This window comes from Felis catus, chromosome B4 (assembly GCF_018350175.1).
Source record: "Felis catus isolate Fca126 chromosome B4, F.catus_Fca126_mat1.0, whole genome shotgun sequence".
Taxonomy (NCBI): Eukaryota; Metazoa; Chordata; class Mammalia; order Carnivora; family Felidae; genus Felis; species Felis catus.
The window spans coordinates 32,286,787-32,309,076 of record NC_058374.1 but is presented as its reverse complement, the minus strand read 5'-3'; the positions used below and the strand labels follow the sequence as shown (position 1 = coordinate 32,309,076).

Below are 22,290 nucleotides of genomic sequence, written 5' to 3'. Positions count from 1 at the left end.
CTGGATCATTTTCTGTTCTTTTTGTTTTTGTTTTTTTTTAAAGAAATACCAATCACTATTAGGACTGGCCAATTCTTCCTTTCTTTCTTCTGCTTCTAAGAAACGATGAGCGTGCTGGGGTACTTACCATTAGGAGGCGGTTACTGTGCTGAACAGTCATTCTCTGATGTGATAGATATTAAAGAACCCATGCTCCTCACTTTCAGTTCCCATGATTCGCTGGCGAAGAATGTTCCAAGCGCAAAGTTCTAAAGCAGTTAAACTACCTCACTACAACCTCAAGACTACCAACAGTGAATCCTTATTTTGGCCAGAGTATAAACTACCTAACTTCCTAAGAGAAACTAGAGACAGAACTTAAATGCGGTGAATTATTTTTTAATAAATGAAACTTTTGCCACATACTAGTATTACTCCAGATGCAAGTTAATGCCTTGTCTCTATGCTAATGGAAATCAGTTACTGTTATCCCCCCATAATCACAAAAAAGGCACAGGCCAGAGGAATTCCAAGACCCCTCATGCCCTTAGTGTGTGTGATCCAGAGAAAGTACATGCCTTGGAGCTGGTATGGCCCTCTTACAGATTCCCTCCCTGCTAGCTCGAGCATCTAGAGAAGAGGGCCAGAACCATCATTCAGCTTGCACAGAGTACAGCCATCTCCCAGCACCCCTGAGTGCTTTCAACAGAGACCTGTACCAGCAAAACACAATACCTCCACTCCCCTGGATTTAAAACCTGCTAAGTTTCCTACTGAGTAAACAACCCAATCCTATAGGCCAATATAATCTTAGAAACTTTGCCTCCTTTTACTGTTTCACTACTCATTATAACCTACTCATGAACCAAAGACTTTGGATATGAAATAAGTGAAATAAGCTACCAGCTTCTATCATGAATGGTAGTAGAACCACAAGATCTAAAACAAACTTTGAAGGAAGTCTCTGTGTAGTGCCTCACATTAAGAAACACCAATCTACTTTCCAATCTACTTATACTTTAAAGCAATTACTAAAAACTGGGTTTATAACAAATAATAAGATTTATTTACAAGATCATTTCCTTAGAAAGCAAACTTCTTCGGTAACCTGGAAGTAAAAATCGTTCATCCATGCAAGAGAACCTATGTGGTGAGCATTGTACTGGGTGCACTAGGGTATAAAGTAGAATTGACAAAACTAACACCTAAGAAACAATAGCATGCCAAACAGTATAGAACTAATTGCTCCATTGTACAGGTCATGAAAATCAAGGAGTACAGAATAGAAAGATCAGCATGGGCCTGAACAGTAAGTAGAGGCTTTGTGTAGAAGCCACAACTTGAGCCAGGCCCTGATATGCGCTTGCATAACCAACAGAACAGGGCAGAGACACCCAAAATGTAGCCCACAGAGCAAATTCAGCCCACCTGCCCCTGCAGTATTATTGCCTATGTTAGATTTTTGGGGAAAGAAAAAGATCATGCCATAATAGAATCGATAAATTTAATAACTAGAAGCTAAAAAAAAAGGGGGGGAGGATTTGTTTTACAAATGACAAACTAGCACAAAAGACAAAGCTGTGTGAATAACAAAAGGGCATCCACCCCTTTGTGGGCCAATTACCAAAAGGTATTCTTTTCACCACACAAATAATTCTCAAACTTTTTAGTCTCTCAGGACACCTTTATACTCTTAAAAATTACTGATGACTCAAAAAGCTTTTGTTTATGTGATTTATATCCAGTAGGGTGCTGTCAACATTTGTCAATCAGTTTTTGGGAAAGGAGAACCTTGATTTGAAAGGTTTGCTGATTTCCATAATGTAAAAACTCCTACTGTGGCAGATTTCAAGTTACCAATGGATGACACTGAACATAAAGTTGGAAAAAGATGCACATAATTGGCTCTCACAAGTCAGCTCCAGCATACCATTGGTTATGTGCATTGATATTTATCATATTAGAAATGAAAACTGAAACATTTTTACATTTTAAAAATAACAATTCCATTACATGCTAACATAAATAGCATTTTATTAAAAATAATTACATTTCCAAAACAAAATATTAGTGACAAGAGTATCAATGCTTTACTTTTTTATAAATTCTTTTAATGTCTGGTTTAATTTAAATCAGCTAAATTCTCATACCTACTTCTGCACTGAATCTGTTGCAATATGTTATTTTAGTCAATACCTGAAGAAAATTTGGACCTCACAGACATATCATTGGAAAAGGAAGAGTAATATAATAGCTTTTTCAAAATATGTGGATAGTGTTCTTTGTTACTACACCAAAACTCAACAGGTGGTTGCTTCACATAAAGATTAGTTGCAATGTGGAATCTGGAACCATATCAGTTACATCCACTGACCAGTCTTATACTTTGAATGGATCCCATGCATGATTCTGTAACACCATGCAGTAGTTATCTGGAAAATATTGGCTCACTCAGTTAAGCAGATCTCCCAAATGCGGCCACATTTCATGATACTTTATCAGAAAATCTCATTCATTAAAATCAACATCAATCTCATCAGAATACTATAAATACTGAAAAACTATCAAGTTCACAATGGTAGATGCAGGACTTCCAAAATTCAAACTGCTTAAAAAGCTTAAATTTTTTCATTGACAATAAACACTGTCAACTGTTTTCCTTGAAGTGACAAGCTTACTTCATTTGCTTTTAAGAAAACGTTTTCCAAATGCTCAAGTTTGAATAGCATAGTTTGGCTATTGGCCATTCTTTTAAGAAAACTGATGTCCTATGGGAAAAAAACCCAGCTAGTTCATCTCGCCACTCAATTACTCAAGTGTTTTTCTTCAAGAACACCGTCAGTTTTTACTACACAGAAATGCTTTCAGTAAACATACCGATTTCGTAACACAGAATATTAAAATAACATGTACTCAAGGGTCAAGGTTTGATACAATGGGTAATATTTATTGCTTCACCAGGGTATTTTTAAGTGAAACTGGTATTTTTTTGAAAACTGCAAGAGAATGTCCATGAAGAACACAATGACTACTGGTATAGTTTGATGCCTCTGACTTGATTCATGCTAAGGCGCCAACAGGTTTACCCCTACCCTCTTCTATTTTTACACCCATCAGTGCAAGTATCAATATAGAGAAAAAGGAAAAGAAGCCTTAGCATTATTATGAAAATACTTTAGTCCTCCTAAGCCTCCTGAAAGTCTCCTGGAGTCTCTCCTAGGGTTGTGTACACCACACTTTGAAAACTGCTGCTGTATCCCAATGTAGCTCTTAGGCCCTGGCTCACAGCGTAAAGAACTGAGCAACACAGCAGGCTGTGATATCAACTACACCACAGCAGCACAGCCGGAACCAATATATCCAGTAACCCTGATAGAGAGTTCAGATGTCAGACTGAGTAAAATATAATATGAATTATACCCCAGAGTACTAGAAGTATTACAGACTGGACCTGCAGATTGAGATGGCAGATCAGTTTTCTCAAAAGAATGGCCAATAGCCAAACAAATTATGCTATTCAAACTTGAGCTTTAGGAAAACATTTTCTTAAAAGCAAATGAAGTGAGCTTGTCACTTCAAGAAAAACAACTGACAGTGTTTATGGTCAGTGACAAAATTCAAGCTTTTAAGCAGAAGTTTTAAATTTTGGAAATCCAGCTTCAAAGACGTTAGATATTTTGAAGAATGAACAACTCAAGAAAGATTCATACAGGTTTGATAAATATAAATCATGTTCTAAGTTGCTTTACTTACCTTTCAAGTATAATTTTCAAGATTTTAAATTATTAAATAATCACTCTATCAAAGTGGCTTAGTGTCAAGAATACCTGCTGTGGAAAGGGAACTAATACAAACTGTATTCCTAGAATTCTGGAGATGAGTTATAGGAATTCTATAACTACAGTGAAACTTCTCTATGTCCAAACTCTGGGCAGTGCAAAAGCTCACGGGTCAGCTCTTTTGTTAAACTGCTGAAATACACGTAGAGAACCAGCAGAAATGACATACTCTAGAGTTAGAATTAAGTTATATCTTTGGGGAAAAAAAACAAAAACAAAAACAGAAAAACCCCTTAGATCTAGAGACATTCTATATTCAGACATTCTATTCCCATTGATTTTACCATACTGATGTGACTAGTATTACTCCTATCACTGCACTGGTAGAGTTAATAGGCTAAACCACTGTTATTCATTAAAAAACAAAACAAAACCTCATGTGGCTCCCTACATTTACATCTTAGTATTATCATTATATTATACTGATCACATGGGCCACAAGTGGAATATACAGCATCTTGAAGTGGTATATTGTACACAGGTGGCATAGAACGAACACTGGCAATGATTCAAGAACATGCATGGAAGTTCTAAAGCCAAAAGTGGGTAAATAAAGAAGCATCTTTTTGTTTTGTGTCAGGTGGTAGATTCAGTTTTAGGTAGGCCAGGTTGAAAGCAATGGTAGGGCAACGAAGTGAAAATGCTAATAAGAAGGAGAATTGTGTGACTGATGCCTTAGAGCCAAAAAAAACAAAGATCTGAGCAACACTAAGAAAGAGCAATCTATTAAAAGTATTATAATTATTTTATTCATAATGTGCAAACAGAATTCTAAAGAAGCTCTGGAAAAAGAAGAGAATCAATAGTCTTTCCTAAAAAGACATTGGTAAAGGGACATAAACTTTAATTCATCTGAACTAAAATATGCATACTGCAGGTAGAAATAGAGAAATATTTCTTATAAATGTCAACTACTCATTCCAAGGCTAAATACACACAAAAAATCTCACAGAAACAAGTCATACTTATGAATTAACTCATTCTTTTATTCTCTTGACAAATACTTATTGGGAGCCTGCCATGTGGACCAGTCTAGACAGTGGAGATAGTGAAAAAGTTTCTGCTCTCCCAGATCAGGAGACAGAAAACAGATGAAGAGACAAATGTATCATTTTGGGTGGTGTTAAATTCTTCAAAGAAAAATGAAGCGGAGTAAGAGATCAGAGAGTGACAGGCAGGGGCAGTGTGGAAGGAGGCTAATCAAAATATACCTGTTGTGGAAAGCTTCTCAGAGGAGGGAACAGTTGCTTTTATAAAAAGCTTAAATGAAGAGAGGGAGAAGGCCATAGAAAGATCTAAGAGTATATTCATCACATTCCAACAGTCATGTAGACAGCTCCTCAAAAAACAAAAAAATAAAATGGGTATATTTTATATTTCATATTTATATCTTTTTATGAGGCTCAAAAAGTGTGTAGAATGAACTCATAGTAGACATAATTTACCTTTTCTTCCAGATCCCCTGAATAATCCTCTTCTATTGGATGCCTGAAACATAGATTATGCTGATGCCACCACATCCACCACCAACCCCACTAGACAGTAGTTGATCTGAAGTTAAACTGATGCAACCGACAGCCTTACTTGGCTTTGCAATAATAATTTAAAAATCCTTATAACGACACTTGTAACTGGGAAAACCTCACAATGTTGTAACACAGCACTTGATTAGCACCTAGTGGACTACCTCCAATCCGTAGCCAGGTTCCCTTATGATGGGGTTTATGATGTCACAGTGCAGCTGCAAATGTCACAGAGCTATTGGGCCTGCATTCAAAACAGTTAATAAAGGGTGGGAAAAAATGTGAATTCACATCATAGCAGATCTCACTGTCACTTCTGCTCCTGAGAAATCAAATCTACACATTACCTATTTTAAGGACTACAATTAAAATCTACTAATACTCTAAGCAAGAAGATGGGAAACTATCTTGATTTCTGTGTATTAAAACAAGATTCTTAAAAGAGTCTGTTTCTTCTATGAGAAAAAAAGTGTTTACAGAATATTTCACATATTTTAAGGTTGGAATCAGGGAGATAATATTATAAAAGTGAACACCTGAATAAGATGCAAAATATTTCTTTTTTTTTTTTTTAAGTTATTCTTGGGGCACTTGGGTGGCTCAGCTGGTTGAGAGTCCAACTTCGGCTCAGCTCATGATCTCACAACTCATGAGTTCAAGTCCCGTGACGGGCTCTGTGCAGACAGCTCAGAGCCTGGAGCCTGCTTCAGATTCTGTGTCTCCCTCTCTCTCTCTCTGCCCCTCCCCCACTCACTCTGTGTGTGTGTGTGTGTGTGTGTGTGTGTGTGTGTGTGTGTACCTCAAAAATAAATAAAAACATTAAAAAAATGAAAAGTTGTTCTTAACTGTACTAAATGAAGAAAACACAAAATGGAAAATACAGACTTTGTCTCATTTTTAGTGTCCTTCTTTCCTACAGAGTTTCTTCTCTTTTCTATTTTTAAGTGTGGCTAACAGACTGCAAAATTCAACACAGTTAAATTTTACTTAATTTTACCTTGGGAATTTCAAATATTTACTGATAACACACTTAGCACATAAGACTCAGATTTTTATATCTACTATGTTAAAATTCTAAAGAGAACTCCATGGGAATGCTGTTGTCTCACATGCTTTTATTGTGTGGGGGGCATAAACAGATACTATATGAAATCTATAATCTGAATACTATAAGAAGGGGGAAGTGGGTCACAGTTTCTGGTACTGTAAATATTAAATGGCCGAATATTAAGTCTCTTTAAAAAATTTCTCCTCTTGGGGCTCCTGGATGGCCTAGTCAGTTAAGCATCTGACTCTTTGGTTTTGGCTCAGGTCATAATCTCATGGGTTTGTGGGATCAAGCCCTACATTCGGCTCTGCACTGACAGCACAGAGCCAGCTTGGGATTTTCTCTCTCCCTCTCTCTGCATCTCGCTCGTGCTCTTCTCAAAACAAATAAAAAATGAAATAAAATAAAAATAAAAACTAAAATTTTTTTAAATTCTCCTCTTGAAAGCAAAGCAAATACTGGAATCAAGTCATTCTCAATTATACAGAGTCTAGTTTGATTATACATACATCAAATAAGCAGGGAGGATCATTTGAGCACAAATTAAAATTAGGGGTTCTTCAGCCTTTGAAAAACAATGTTCTAGCTGATTTGTTTTTCCTACCTGATCCTTATAGTATCTTGAACTTCCTATTTGTAACAGTTGGAACATCATTTTTTTATGCTAACTAATATGAGATGTGCTTCATTAATCATACTGTATTTTAAAGGCACTATGAAAATGAGTATTATCTTAAAGAAGTCATAATTCTTTTAACTTGAGAACTTTTAAAAATCAATTTTATATTTGGTTTCAGTAAGACTGAAACTAAAACTGATTATAATTACATATTTGCCAGATGCAAATAAGCACACCTAATGAAGTTGCAGTGAAATCCTGAGCCTAAAATGGCATTTACCGAGCAGATATAAGAATCATAAATATTGAAACTACTCTTAACAATAATACAGATCATTTCTAATAACGAATAAGAAATGTATATGCCAAAAGCCAGAAACCACAGAACGAATGTTGAAAACCACTTATTAGCCAAACTTCAGGTTAATCTTTATTTCTGAGCAAAAAACTCTTTGTAAGAATGTCTATAAAGCAAATTGCAATTCACTTGAATTATTTTATTTTGTTTCTTCAAGCAATAACTTGGTGTAAGTTCCTAAAGAGTACTGAACTGGCAAAAAAAACAAAAACAAAAGCAATACAAAACCCCGTAAAAAAAGTAGTAACAGGGGCACCTAGCTGGCTCGGTTGGAAGAATGTGTGATTCCTGCTGTAAGTTCGAGGTTCACATTAGGTGTAGAGATTACTTCAAAAATAAACTTCTTTAAAAAATAGTAATAATAAACAAAATGTGGTGTAAATACACACACACACACACACACACACACACACACACACACACACACACACAAAGGAATATTATTCAGCCTTTAAACGGAAAAAAATCCAATCACATACTATGACACGGATGAACCTGGAGGACATAATGCTATGTGAAATAAGCCATTCACAAAAAGACAAATACTGATCCATCCACTTACATGAAGTATCTAAAAGTAGTTAAATTCATAAAAACAGAAGGTAGAGTGGTGGTTACCAGGGGTGAAAGCAGGGGTAAAAGAAAGTTTGCATTTACTGGGTACAGACCTTTGGATTTACAAGATGAAAATATTCTGGAGATCTGTTTCACAACAATGTGAATATTCTTAACACCACTAAACTGTACACTTAAACTTGTTAAGACTGCAGATTCATGTATTTTTTTACCAAACACAAAAAATAATAAATAACTATGGCCCCATATTTGGTGGATATAGTAACTAACTAGCTTCTTGGCAGGAAAGCATTCAATAAATTGATTGTACCAAAGGCAATGGGACTGATTTCTTCATCATCTTATAAAATATAATTCTAAAACTCTGGGTGCTCTTGGCCCAGAGTTATGGTTCAACACTTAAAATGGGTACTGGTGCTAGATATAACATGGAAATAATTAATAATACATCAAAATGGATGAAATTTAAATTTTCTATGCTCTTCACACACCCCAGATGAAAAGCTGAGTTGGAATCTAAATATGTAACTATCCTGGGGTGTCTGGGTGGCTCAGTCATTTAAGAGTCTGATTCTTGGTTTCAGCTCAGGTCATGGTCTCATGGTTCCTGAGATCAAGTGCCGCATTGGGCTCTGTGCTGAAAGCGTGGAACCTGCATGGGATTCTCTCTGCCTCTCCCTCTCTGCCCCTCCCCTGATCACATGCTCTCTCTCTCTCTCTCTCTCTCTCAAAATGAATAAACTTAAAAAAAAATGGAACTATCTGCCACTGAACAATGAAGGAATAACAGTATACAGTCTATATGTAATAGATACTGCATAGTACTGCATGTGTGTGTGTATACAGCAACTATATATAACATGTATTTATTATATTCCATTATTATGGAATTTCCAAGGTACTGTCTGGTTCAACACAGAGTACCCTATGTATTACAAGTAGACTGCTTAATGAAATCTAAAACCAGATTGCCTGGGTTCTAATTTTGGCTCTGCCTCTAACTAGCTGTGTGAACTATGAAAAGTTATTCAGTCTCTCTATAACTTATTTTCCACAAGTGCTAAGAATGAAAGAAGTACCTTTCTACAGAGTTGTTATGAGGACAGAGCCCAAGTGCCTGGCATATACTGAGCATGCAGTAAATACTCACTTTTGTTATTTTTATTATTGTTGCATTTCATTTAAATAATTTAGTCACGAATTTAGAGGTTAATTAATTTACATGTATTAATCCTCTGATTTGCAAAGGTTAAAATACTTTTTAAGTCCTCCTCAAAATTCAGGTGGGAAGTTAACAAAATTCAAAATCTAAATCAGTGACAGAATATGACTAGACCAAATTGCATCCTTAAATTTTTTCAGTTTCAGTCCAAAGGTCAGAATACATACACAGGCAAGTCAAAGAATTTTGCTCCTAAAAAAAGCATTATAATGAAACTTGGTCTTAATATGAACTCTAAAGTCTAGTAATAAATCATAATTTAGGTTTTTAGAGCCAAAATGGCATAAAGAAATTCTTGCAATGTTTTTAAATCCCTAAAAGAAATACAAAATATAAAAATTTAGGAGCATAGGGCGCCTGGGTGGCTCAGTCGGTCAAGCATCTGACTTCAGCTTAGGTCATGATCTCATGGTTTGTGGGTTCAAGCCCCGCGTCAGGCTCTGTGGTGACAGCTCAGAGCCTGGACCCTGCTTTGGATTCTGTGTCTCCCTCTCTCTCTGCTCCTCCCCCACTCATGCTCTATCTCTCTCTCTCTCTCTCTCAAAAATAAACATTAAAAAAAATTTTCTTTTAATTTAGGAGCATGAAACATACCAATTAAAGAAAGTTCATGGCATCATAGCAGAATGTTGCTTATAAAACAACTATAAATTATCTTTCCTTTTCTATACCCTCTGGAGGCCTATTTGAGCATAGTCAGTAGATTTATATTACTTTTGAATGAATTTCTAATACAATGTATTTTTAAACCAGTATAAGCCACTTCGTCTTAAAGCCTAATGGCAACCACTGGCCTAACTGCTACCACTCTAACCATCTGAGGCAGGTTGGTGTAATGATAAAAGCAAACAGGTGCCAAGCACTGTACTTGCACTTCACACACCGCATCTCCTTTACCTTAATCTATGAAATTAGTATTCTTATGTTTTTAAGAAATGAAGATCAAAGAATTCAGTCTTAAGTATTAACTTAAAACTATATATAAACATTAAGAAAATAATTTTGTGTCTTTAGTGTTACAAAATAGTATGAAAAATACTTCAGTACTTTTAAGTAAACAGCTACATTTAATTCAAACTGTGTATATATGTATTCATGAGAGTTCTTTTTCCTTACACCAAGTGCAAAGTAGTAAACAAGTCTTTAAAAAAGGTAAAACTAGAAAGTTCTAAGGACCTGGGAGACCAACTTACACTAGCAATACCTATCAGTGTATTAACATATCTGATTATCAAATATATACCCATTGTCTTTTTTTTTTTAAAGGTATTATCTGCCAAAGTAGAGGTCTACTGCTGTATAGAACATACCTATTTAAAGGTAAGTTTTTTTCCTGAACTATTTCTGTTTGCTTCATCTTCATTTGATATTGTGTCTACTTAATACATTCACTACCATAAGCAGGCTTTTCTCTCCAATGCCATTTTGGAGAACCATGAGAGATTTAGCTGTCAGGCTTATAAAACTCACATTTCTGAAGAGCACTATTAAGCTGCCATCACAATTAATCAATGAAGTGAAAATTTCCAAAAGCCTCTGTGTTTTGTAGTTCTTTTAACAAATCTAATTCCTTTAACAGTTTGGAGTTTACAAAGGTCGTAGCAACGTTAAAAATTAAAATCAGACAAACTAAATAACCTCTGAATCTTATTCAAAGAAACCACAAAAATTAACATTCCCTTTTTTCAAATTTCAATGTCTACTTTTTGTTGTTTTTTTCATTATTGTCATAAAGTTAGAATAAAATTTACCATTTAACCATCTTAAGTTTATAATTCAGCAGTAAGTTATATTGACACTGTCGTGAAACATTCATTCAGAACATTTTCATCTGGCAAATCTGAAAGTCTGTACCTCTTAAACGTCAGCTACCATATAAACCATTCCCTGAGCCTACTCTTTTATTAGAAAACAATCACAGAGAAAAGGGTAAAAAGAATAACTATGTTTACACTCGGTTCTTTTTCCATTACTGCTAGTGACAAACCACATGTTTTACTAAAGCTGAGAACTTGGAACATGAAACAAAAGGTATCCAAACCTCATAGAAAATCATTACAAATGAGGGAAAATCTTTAACAATCTCTCCAGCACTAAAACTAATTTGTATGTATTTCTTTCTGATTATAATAAGTATAAAAACTAAATCTTTTTCTGCAATTTGCCTCTGATTGCTTTAAACCTGCTTAAAGCACCTTTAAACATCAAATTTTATTCAAAGTTTTATCACTAAGATGCAAATGTAGAGTGCATCCTACAACTAAAAACTAACATTTAAAGAAATGTACTTAGCTATTATATACAAAATTACAAAATATGAGTACAGATATAGAAATATAACATTCTTGTTCAAACTGAACAAGTTCACAAATTACTCTCACTTATGTCCCTCAAACCTTGAATTACCTTCATGAATGAGTTATATTTCAAAACTGTATTTTCTTGAATTAGTTGACTAAAGAATATCATACAATGCAGATTTCACATTTACTGAAAAAAATTCAGTTTTACTTTTTCCTCCAACTTTTGTTCATTTTTGAGATCATTCTAAGTGAATAAAACATTACATAAACAATTAAATTAAGGCAGTGAAAAAGAGCCAGAAGAAGGAATACATAAAAATAAGGAGCAATAGAAAATTAATACTGAAATGAAAATTTTTACCTCAAAATCTTGAGAGGAATATTTTTCTCCTTCAGGAAGAATCCCTCAAGTAACGGAATTAGTAAATTGAAGTCGGAAAACCAAGATTCAACTAAACACTAAGCTTAAACTAGATTTAGTTAGCTAACAGTAAATATACTAAATAAACTAAACACAATGCAGCCGATCATTAGCATACAAATAGGAAGCTGCTGACCCATTATCAAGAGCAAATGTTGCTTTTATTTTGTCTCATTTTGTGATAGCCAAACACATCCTTCCTGGTCCTACTTAGGACCAAGAAGGTGGATTTTTGGCATAGCCAGCCAAAGCAATGAGAAATGTCATTGTAATTGTCCACCAGATTGAAACAGAAAACATAAAACTCATACATTAAAATGTGTCTTTTGTTAAATCATTCCTGCTTCAACGCCTCGCTGCATGCCAGGCCTGCTTTCTTCTTCTTTTTAAAAAAAAAAAAAATTTTTTTTTTTAATGTTTATCTTTTGAGAGAGAGACAGAGCACGAGCAGGGGATGGGCCGAGAGAGAGGGAAACACAGAATTTGAAGCAGGCTCCAGGCTCCGACCTGTCAGCGCTCACGAACTGCAAGATCATGACCTGAGCCAAAGTGGATGCTTAACTGCTAACTGACTGAGCCACCCAGATGCCCCTGGGCCTGCTTTATTCTGAGGTGCTTCTTTAAATACTGTTTGCATTTAGAACAGACAGGATAAGAAAGGAGATCAGCAGAGCATATAATCCTTGAACAGTCCCTAGTGGTTTTCTCTGCTGCCTATAGTCTCCTTGTTTCCAAAAATACACAGGTCCAAAGGAAAGATTAAATTTTATATTGGAACAAATTCTCTTGAGGCAATATGATGACCCTGATTATCTCCAGAGCTTCGAGCTCCATGACTCCTGTGATTCTGCTCCTTTCATCTTTGCTGAAAGCTTGAGAACTGGTCATTTATATGGAAGAGGTATTTCAGAGAAGAGGTGCCAAACTCAGGCCCAGAGACTTCATCAGCCGCTCTAAGGAATGAGGCTCCAGAAAGCTAGTTTTAAAGCACATCCTTTCCAGTGGCTCCATGTGGATTACTACCCACCTACCCACATCTTCATGGTGGCATTAACAATCCCCAAGAGGCTTACAACAAGTAAAGTTCAGGGTGTCCTCAATCTTGCTTTCAGAGTAGAGTACACATTTGTGAGATAAATGGGAAATGTGAATAAGAAGTACATATTATGTCAAGGAATTATGCTTGATTTTATTAGGTATGACTGTGACATTTGTTACAGTAAAAAAAGTCCATAATCTTTTATAAGCTGTATACTCAGAAGTAGGAGTAAAATGACATGATGTCTGAAATTTGCAGAGCTGCTTAAAATACTTCAACAAAAAAAGAAGATAGATGAGACTATAAAATCTTAGTAACTGTTTATATATACATACATATAAATTTATAGTAGCATTGTTCTAGTCTTGTATATGTTTGAAATCTTACATTATAAAAGAAAGTTTAACTTCCCATTATCCATTTAAAGATTATATTATTTCCAGAGGATGTGTGACTATTTTAAAACTAATTGTATATACAGTAATATATACATATGTATATACTTATGCACACACGCGTGCACACACACACACACATATATATGTATATATATACACATATATATGTGTATATACACATGTGTATATACACATATATAGTAATTTTGCTTTTCACCATTTTGGCTTTTGGACAGGGTTTTTTCCTGGTTTGGTTATCTAAAATAAACTCTCCAGGGATGCCTGGGTGGCCCAGCTGGGTTAGGTGTCCGACTCCAGCTCAGGTCATGATCTCACGGTTCGTGAGTTGAAGCCAAGTAGGGGTCTGAGATGACAGTGCAGAGCCTGTTTCAGATCCTCTCTTCCTCTGCCCCTCCCCTGCACGTGTGTGCTCTCTCTTGCGCTCTCTCTCTAAATAAATAAATAAAAATTTTAAAAATAATAATAAAGTAAAACAAAATAAACTCTCCAATTTATTACCAAGAGTTTTTCCAAGGGGAGAGGGGAATGGAATCTAGTCTTACACGGCAACACATACACTTAACGAAGAAGAAAGCAGCTTCAATTAAAAATAAATCAACCTGAAAAATAACTCAGGCAAGAAGAAAGCCAACTCACAATTTAACCTCCAGGATTTGCCACCCCAGGGTCTGTTTATGGAAACTCCTGCTTTCCAGCTCTTTGACATTATCACCACTGTGACTTCTACATACTTTTGAAGACACATAGAAGGAAAAGACTCCACTTATATCTGGGAAGTTATAAAACAGAAAAACTGCAAACTTAAAACTCTAGCCTCCCTTTGTACACACAGAGGCCTGAGGGCACAGAGCAAGCTCAAGCTGTCAGATCTTCATGAATGTGATGGTTTTTGGAGTACCCTTGATTTGGTTTTTGGAGTACCCTTGATTAGCAGAAGCTTTGGAAAAGCCAGGGTACTCAAAACTACTACTAACAAATGATCAGATGCAAAGGATTAAACCGATCAAATCTTTTGGTCTTTTTGTTCCTATACTAGTTAATGGTAATTTGACCATGTAAAAATGAAATTAAATGTTACAAATTCCTCTCTATACAAAATAGTCCTCTAATCTGAAAAAAAATGAAACAGGTGGCAAGTATACATTGACATCAGGAATTATTCAGAAGAGTAGTCACTTTTAGTATGCATTATAGGTTTAAAAAAGAGTTCAACCTGATTTCCTAATACTTATATAGTATTGCATAATAATGAATACCTCATAAATGAACAGCTTCAGGCATCACAAGAATATAAATTGGTAATCATGTTTAGAAAATTTTGACTACTAAGAACTGTGTCCTAATTCTTCAAAAAATCATGATCCATGCATGGCACAGAGAATAACTCTTAGTTAACCAAAATAATCAATGATTCGACACAAGGGTTATCTTAATCTCTCAACATGCTTAATGTGTGTAAGATAAAAACCATAGTTTATTTTTTGATCCAATCTTTAAGACACATAGAAAATAAAATACTAGAGCAAGTTCATGTACTTGCTATTCAGATTTAATAAATACCAACATTTGATTAGTTGAGACAGTTAAAAAAAGCAAGCATTATAAATGTAAGCCACGGGATTTTCCATAGGTCTGATTCAGCCTTCTCACACGTGTCTCTCTCTTTCCATTTTCCTCAAAACACTCAACTTTCCCATACCCCTGTTCTAACTTTCTCATACCCCTGTTCTCATTCCTTTGTCTCACAGATCCATCTTTCTCTATAATTACACAGAAAAATTTCTTGAAGAATCTATACTCCCAATTTCTACCTCCTCTACCTCTTATTCATTTTCTAATCTACTAAAATCTAGTTTCTGTTCGCTGGACTCTTATTTAATTCTAAGACCTCATAAATTGAAGGTTATTTTTCAGACTTCATATTACTTGAACTCTTTACCAACTTCTGAACTGACGCTCACAGAGCTGGGTGTCACCCAGGCTGAAGGTCCTCAGAATTGCAAATTATCAGTTTTAGACAATGGAGAGCTATTGTTTTGACTGTGCAGGCCCACAAGAGGCAGGGGGTAAGTGAGGGTAAGTGAGCCAGTACCTAAGAGGAGGGCGGTGGAGGCGAAAGGAAGATTTGCTTTCAAATACTGCTTCAGCAAAGAAGGGCAGAATTACAGATCAGGAATCATAGTGATAAAAGCTCTAGAGGATCACAAATTTATGAAAAAATATATGTGTACTGTATTCTATTTACACGGATCATAAGACTAAAAGATATATATCAAAATGTTAACAATGATTAAATTTCTGGATGTCAAGATTATGGACAGTTTTTATTTTCTTCTTTATAATAATACATATTTTGTTAATTCTCTACAATGAACATGCATTTTGTTAATAAGAAAAAGGCTGCCCCCCCTTTTAAATAGCAAAAGGTCTGCATGCCTGTGTCAGCGTAACAAAGAGGGGGTGTTGCCAGGGAGATGCAGTTCCACAGAACACTTGTGAGAAAACCCCCAGGGGGTGAGTGGGTGTTAGAAGTTTGTAGGAGGAAGGAAAAGCAGGCTGGGTGCTTGGGGTCCTGTCCTGGGGATGAAGGACCTCACAAGAACCAGTCTGGCCTGAAACAACCCAGGAAGTACCTGGTGTTCCCCCTGGACCTCCAGTCAGCCATCTGGGTCCTTTCTATCCTCCCTTCAAGATCCTATGAAAATCTCACCACTCCACCATATCCCATAATACCATGATTCCACATAAATGGTGTCCTCTCTACCTGTTGGTTGACTTCCAATCCAACCTCCAAATAGTCCACACAGCTACTAGTGTTCTAAACATAGTGAACATGGAAATATTTCAAGAATATTTAGAATCCAGGATACTCTACACTCTCAAATGTACATGACCTCTGCGTACCTTTACCAACTCAGCATCCTAGCCCTGATGCTGGGCTCCAATTAGCTTCTACACCTGTAGTTCCCTAACACCATGTACTCTCTGGCTTTGTGCCTCTGCACACACTCTTTCCTGGCCTACCATATGCTTCCCTATCCTTGTCCGCATGGCAGACTCCTACATCAAACCCTTTACATCTAGCTCAAAAGTAAGAATCCTCCGCAAAGTACTCCCAGTTAGCAGCTGCTCCCTCTCCTCTGTCAGCCTTACATAAAGTTTTATGGCACTTCTTACACTATTGGAATTATCATTCAAACACCTGTCTTCCCACTAAACCATGAGATATTTAAGGCCAGAAACTACACCTCCCCATGCATCTAGCAAAATACCTACACACTGTAGGTACTCAATAAATATTTGATGAGCTAAATAAACAAATGTGTTTGTTTTTACTACATATTTTTATACATATCTCAGAAATAAATTTTAGGAGCTGAAAACCAGGCACTAACTCATACTGGTAGTCTCTAAATGAGACCAATTCAAAGATCTAGCTAAAAAGAAAGTAAAGATCAAAGCAAATATATACCAGGCAAATGGGAAGATTTCTGCAGTATTTCTACCCGAGAATATAAGACTATACCAACTTGGAATTACCAACCTTCTCAAACAGTAACTTGAGGATTACATATCGTGGACAGGTTTTTGTTTTTCCTTTTGCATAAGTGGTGGTGGTGGAGGGAGCACAGCAAAGTGTCTGTTACAAGGCAAAAGTAATTAAAATACGTATCTTCTCTTTGAAATCAAATCAGCAAGAATGGCTGATAACCAGGGAACAGAGGAAACTTAAGGTCAACTTCAAGAAAACAGAATCTGCACATACTTCTTATTTCCATATAGTTTAACTTTCATCAGTGCCTGCCTACTGCCTACATTAAATTTACCTGAGCTAAGGTAGGGATTGAATTTTGACCAGTCTGGGTCTGCATATCAGCAGATTCTCTCTCTGCCACAGAATCTGTTACACTTCCATCCTGCTGAGATTCAATTGTTTCCATGGTCATTTGTCTGAAAAGACAATAAAAAGGAAGAAGTATTAAGGCCCTTTCTGAAAGATTTCTCTGCTTTTACCTGGCCTTCTGATATTCATTTCTGTCATCCAACTGTTCTGCCTTACTTTTTAAGAAATAGGTTCAGTGGCAGTCTTAACTCTCCAAACTAACTCTGCTCACCGGACACAAACATTACCAAGGGAGCCCTGCAAAATGTTTTATGGGAATTCATTTATTAAAAAAAAATTTTTTAACCTTATAAGAATGTCTCCTTGATAATTATTTTAAGCCCTCTAGTATAAATGAGTGAAAAAAGTAGGTTTTCTATTTTACAGTGAGTATAAATATTCTAGGACTCTCAAGGCCTAATATACCTGCTTGATAATATATACTATCAAAGAATTTCCCCATTGTCTAAATTAAATGCATTATAATATAAAGATGTGTCTAGCTTTGCCAGCACTAAGTTTCTGATAAGCCCCTCAAACTGAATCACACAGGGTTCACCACATGTTCTGCAACTCCCCAGTTCTTTAAAAAAGAGAATCCAATTTTTTCAGGAAAAACTTTTGACATAATTTTGTCTGTGATTTCAATTTAAGTTAATGATTTCTGTATTTCTATATTTTATCCTGCTAGAAGAAATTACAAAATACAAACAGAATAAATTAAACAAAATCAAATTTTACAAACTTATAGGAACTATGTTGCCTACTCTTATGCATCTTTTCAACTGTCAATGATACAATGTGTTTTTCTCAGTTTGGTAGTCTAAATACATAGTCCATAAATATGCAAGCCACTTAGAACTTTGAATTAAAATGTACAGACCTTTCTTCCAGAGGTAGTTACAGATCCTACAGATCTTTCATCTATGTCTTGCACTCAATTATCTTCTTTTGTATTTCAATAGTCACTACCTGAATCCAAGCCTTCCATCCTCAAACCTATGAGTTACTCCTCACTACTGAAAAGCATTTCAGTACTTACAACTGATCATGACAATTTAGAACAATTATAAAAGATAAAAATCTACAGTCTACTATAAAAAAATGTCTTTCCCTCAACACTCCCCAATTCCCCTTATCTCTCATTATTTTCCAGAATAGTCTAGCTAAGGATAGATCATCACCCTGTATAAACTGACAATTCTTAAGGCTCTGCTTTTGCTTATGTGAACAGTTCCCAAAAAGAATACCTCAGAACATTAGTTCTGCAGGATATGAAAAGGTATTATCATTAAAAGAGGGTAAGGGATGGGGTGCCTGGGTGGTTCAGTCAGTTAAGCGTTCAACTCTTGATCTCGGCTCAGGTCATGATCTCGTGGTCGTGAGAATGAGCCCAGCATGCCCTGTGTTGACAGCATGGAGCCAGCTTGGGACTTTCTCTCTGCCCTTCCCCATCTTGCTCTTGTGTGCACTCTCTCTCTCTCTCAAAATAAATAAACTTTTTTTTTTTTAAAAAAGAGAGGGTAATGGAACACTTAATGAAAAAGTTGTAAGTATCCAGGGTTAAAAGGTTTTCTTTGTTGAACTTCTAAGAAGCCTGAATATGCTAGTGTGCTTTCAGAAGGTTGAAGGGTGCAATAGGCAGCATTTTCCAAAAGTATCTGCCCACTAAAGACTTTTTCCACCTGGTAGGTCCCAGAAGTGGTGTTTTGAAAACAACTTGAGAAATGCTGTCTTATGCTATTTCTTACACCTTTTAAAGCTCTCTTAAGGCTCTGCCAAGAACTTGAGTCTCAACTCAAACACTATATATGCTAGAAGGCCTTCTCCAATAAACTATTCATTTTAGAAACATTTAGTTAGCTCCATCTACATGACAGGTCCTGAAAATACAAAAGTGGGTAAATCACAGTCCGTGCCCTGAAGGCATTTATTCATTAGTGGGTCCCTGGACAACTCTTATCAGAACTAATGTACTTGTTTTGGGGTGGGGGGTGAGAAGCAGATTCCCAGGCTCAACCCCAAATCTACTGAATCAAACTTTCTGGGACATCCAATTTTTTTAAATCCAAGAGATTCTGATGTATATTAAAATTTAGGAAAAACTTAGCTTATTGGTCAATTCTATCAGGTAGACCCACAAAAGGGGAACACAAGTAAAGTAACTTTTTTTTAATGTTTATTTTTATTTTATTTTCAAGACAGAGAGAGAGAGAGACAGAGTGAGAGTGGGGGAGGGGCAGAAACAGAGGGAAACACAGATTCTGAAGCAGGCCCCAGGCTCCGAGCTGTCAGCACAGAGCCTGATGTGGGGCTCAGCTCAAACACACAAACCACAAGATGATGACCTGAGCCAAAGTCAGACGCTTAACCAACTGAGCCACCCAGGAGCCCCAAAGTAACTTCTTAAATTGTGTCAAGGATGTTATGCATAAAATGCTTTGGGAAATATAGGAAGTAAGGATTATACCTGCCTGAGGATAGGGCCATATGAGTTGTGTATTAAACAATTAGAAGAATTTAACCAGGTAGAAGAGGAAAGGAGAACTATGAGAGGAAGTAAAGTATGGAGCATAGTTAGAAAACACAATAGCTGATGGTGGTAGAGAATCTGGCTGCTAAGGAAGCCTACTTAGATTCAGTGAGGAAGAGGCAACGCAGGACTGTAGAAGTAGGGCTAGAAAAGGTTGAACGGAACCAGAGAAAGAATAGCTTTTAATGATCTAGAGAGAAAAAAAATTTCCACCTCACTCATATGCCTCCTCTACTCTAGGTCCTTTAGTGTATTTTGTCCATCTATATAGTATAACGTTTCAACTATTTGATATCTACATAGAATTCAGTAAACAAGTCAACAATAAGCCAAAGTTTCTTGTTAACAGGCAAAACAAATGGCCTAAGATCCATACACTAAAACTTATAAAACAAAGAGAACTTCTCATGGGTTCATACTTTAAACTCATTGATTTTTATTTCAAAACAATTCTCAATCATCTAGTTTCTAAAAATACTAGATATAAGAAGTGACAACTGACAATGGCAGGGATGGAGGGGGAATGATACAGAACATAATAAGCAGATCTAGAATTCCAAGTGTGTGGCAATTGGGTCCATACAGCATAAAGTTGCCAAGTTCTTTACATTCAAGAAATTGAAAAATGTAGGAGTTAATATTCAATAATGATAAGTATCATAACTATCCTGAGTCATCAACTAAAGGTTAATATACTCAGTCTACTTTAAGGAAAGAGATACACATAATAGAATGCAGGAAGACTCTCATCATAAAAAGCTCTATTGGGGGCACCTGGGTTGCTCAGTAGGTTAATCATCTGTCTCTTGATTTTAGCTCAGGTCATGACTCACGGTTCCTAAGTTTGAGCCCCACATTGGGCTCTGTGCTGACTCCACAGAGCTTGCTTGGGATTCTCTCTCTCCATCTCTCTATGCCCCTCCCCTGCTCGTGTTCGCTCGCTCGCTCTCTCTCTCTCTCTCTCTCTCTCTCTCTCTCAAAAAATAAACATTTAAGAAAAAAAAAAAAACTTTAATGCTTAAAAGGTCACCTGAAACTAGGACTCATTTTTTGAGATATAATACAAGACTTTGTAAGTTATTAAGCATTTTAATTGTTTTACACATGAACGTGTTTTTATATACATTATCTCAATCACCTTACTTGGACCATTTTTCTCCTGGGTATTTCCCACAGTTCAATCCTTTGCCCTTTTCCTTTTTTCAATCTACATACTATGGCTCCTTCAGTCCTGTATGCAGATGACTCCCAAGTGTGTATCTGTGCACACTCCCCTCCTATGATGCACCTCAATCTACAGTTTTCACATACCTGTCCCTTCCCTAATATTCCTTCTTTTAGTCAAGAGTATTCAAGCACCAAAGCTACAGGTTACAAACGTGTGTCTACATGTGAATCAGTACCAGATCAGCTACAAAAACCCACAGAGCTAAATATCAGCCAAATCAGGATGTCATGATGAGCTGAGCCTCCCAGTAAAGAAAGGCAGAAATGGGAGGTCAGCAGCCACCCCTGTTCATCTTCCCCGCCACATGTGGTGTCATCCATTATAACTTCCTTTCCCAACACTGGACCAAGCTGCTGAGTTGCTGCTCCTCACAACTGCTGCTGTCCATTCTAAAGATGACATATCACACTTGGCCTCCCTGTAAGCCATGACTAAACCATGATGCCCCTTCCTCCATGCCAGAATCATATCCATTAATACTTCACATTCCTATTTCCCCAGTCACCATCAAAGATGTAAGCTCCTCCCATACTCCACTGTCCCTCTCATAAATAGTGCTTCCTTTCCCTCCGTATTTCAGTTGCTTATTCCTACTCCTATTCTTCCAAGCCCTTGCAATGTGCTATCTGGAACTCCCAACACTCCCTTCGGTCCTCTCAAGAGGGACCAGCTTGTCTTCCCACACCTAATCAGGATTAGAATGTTGACCTGGTATCATCTTTGTTCCTCACTATTTCTCAGCTGTTCCTCCTCTGTGTCTTTGTAGAAATCCCTGTTCTGTTGAGGCCCAAGGATATTAGGTGTACCATCTTATATTCATCCGTATGATAATCATCTTCTCTACATCCAGGATGTAAAGTGAAGACTTTAGCACTTGACTTAAGAGCTTTCCTCTCCACTATTCTATGTTCAACACTCAAAGGAAGGACCCCTGCCTCACCCTGATGCTTTAGTGCAAGATTTTCTCTACTCCACTTCAGCCATCTACTTAGCTGGTCTTACAATGTCCATTGGGACCATGTCCCAAACTATTCCACCTATGAAATGATTCTGACATCCCACCCTAACTACAACATTCTATTCTCCCAGGTGACACCCACCCTTGATTACTCCCATCACACCTGTTGTTCCACCACACTGAGATCTCCAGACCACTTTCTCCCTTTCCATCAGCCGCCCCCTTTCTTCATATCTCATCCTACTCAGCTTAGAATCCATGGTTTCTCATTTCAATTACTGTCTCCCAATACCCTAAATTCTCTTGTCCCTTTTCTTTTTGTTGTATCTGCCTAGTAAATAC

General features: G+C 36.6%; 1 protein-coding gene across 24 annotated transcripts in view; it reads right to left on the bottom strand.

Annotated features, from left to right (window-relative positions):
- The window catches only part of CREM (cAMP responsive element modulator), a 73,567-nt gene that overhangs the window by 35,871 nt on the left and 15,406 nt on the right, over positions 1-22,290 (bottom strand). For 17 of the 24 annotated variants that reach the window (XM_023256530.2, XM_023256546.2, XM_023256548.2 and 14 more), the window contains exon 3: positions 17,174-17,297. The exons of 1 other annotated variant lie outside the window; for it this stretch is intronic. In XM_023256530.2, coding sequence (XP_023112298.1) covers positions 17,174-17,297 — 124 coding nt within the window. Of the gene's footprint in view, positions 1-127; positions 911-5,263; positions 5,512-17,173; positions 17,298-22,290 lie in introns of those variants that run through there. 6 more of the 24 variants (XM_003988235.6, XM_003988233.6, XM_023256534.2 and 3 more) reach the window with 6 other exon arrangements.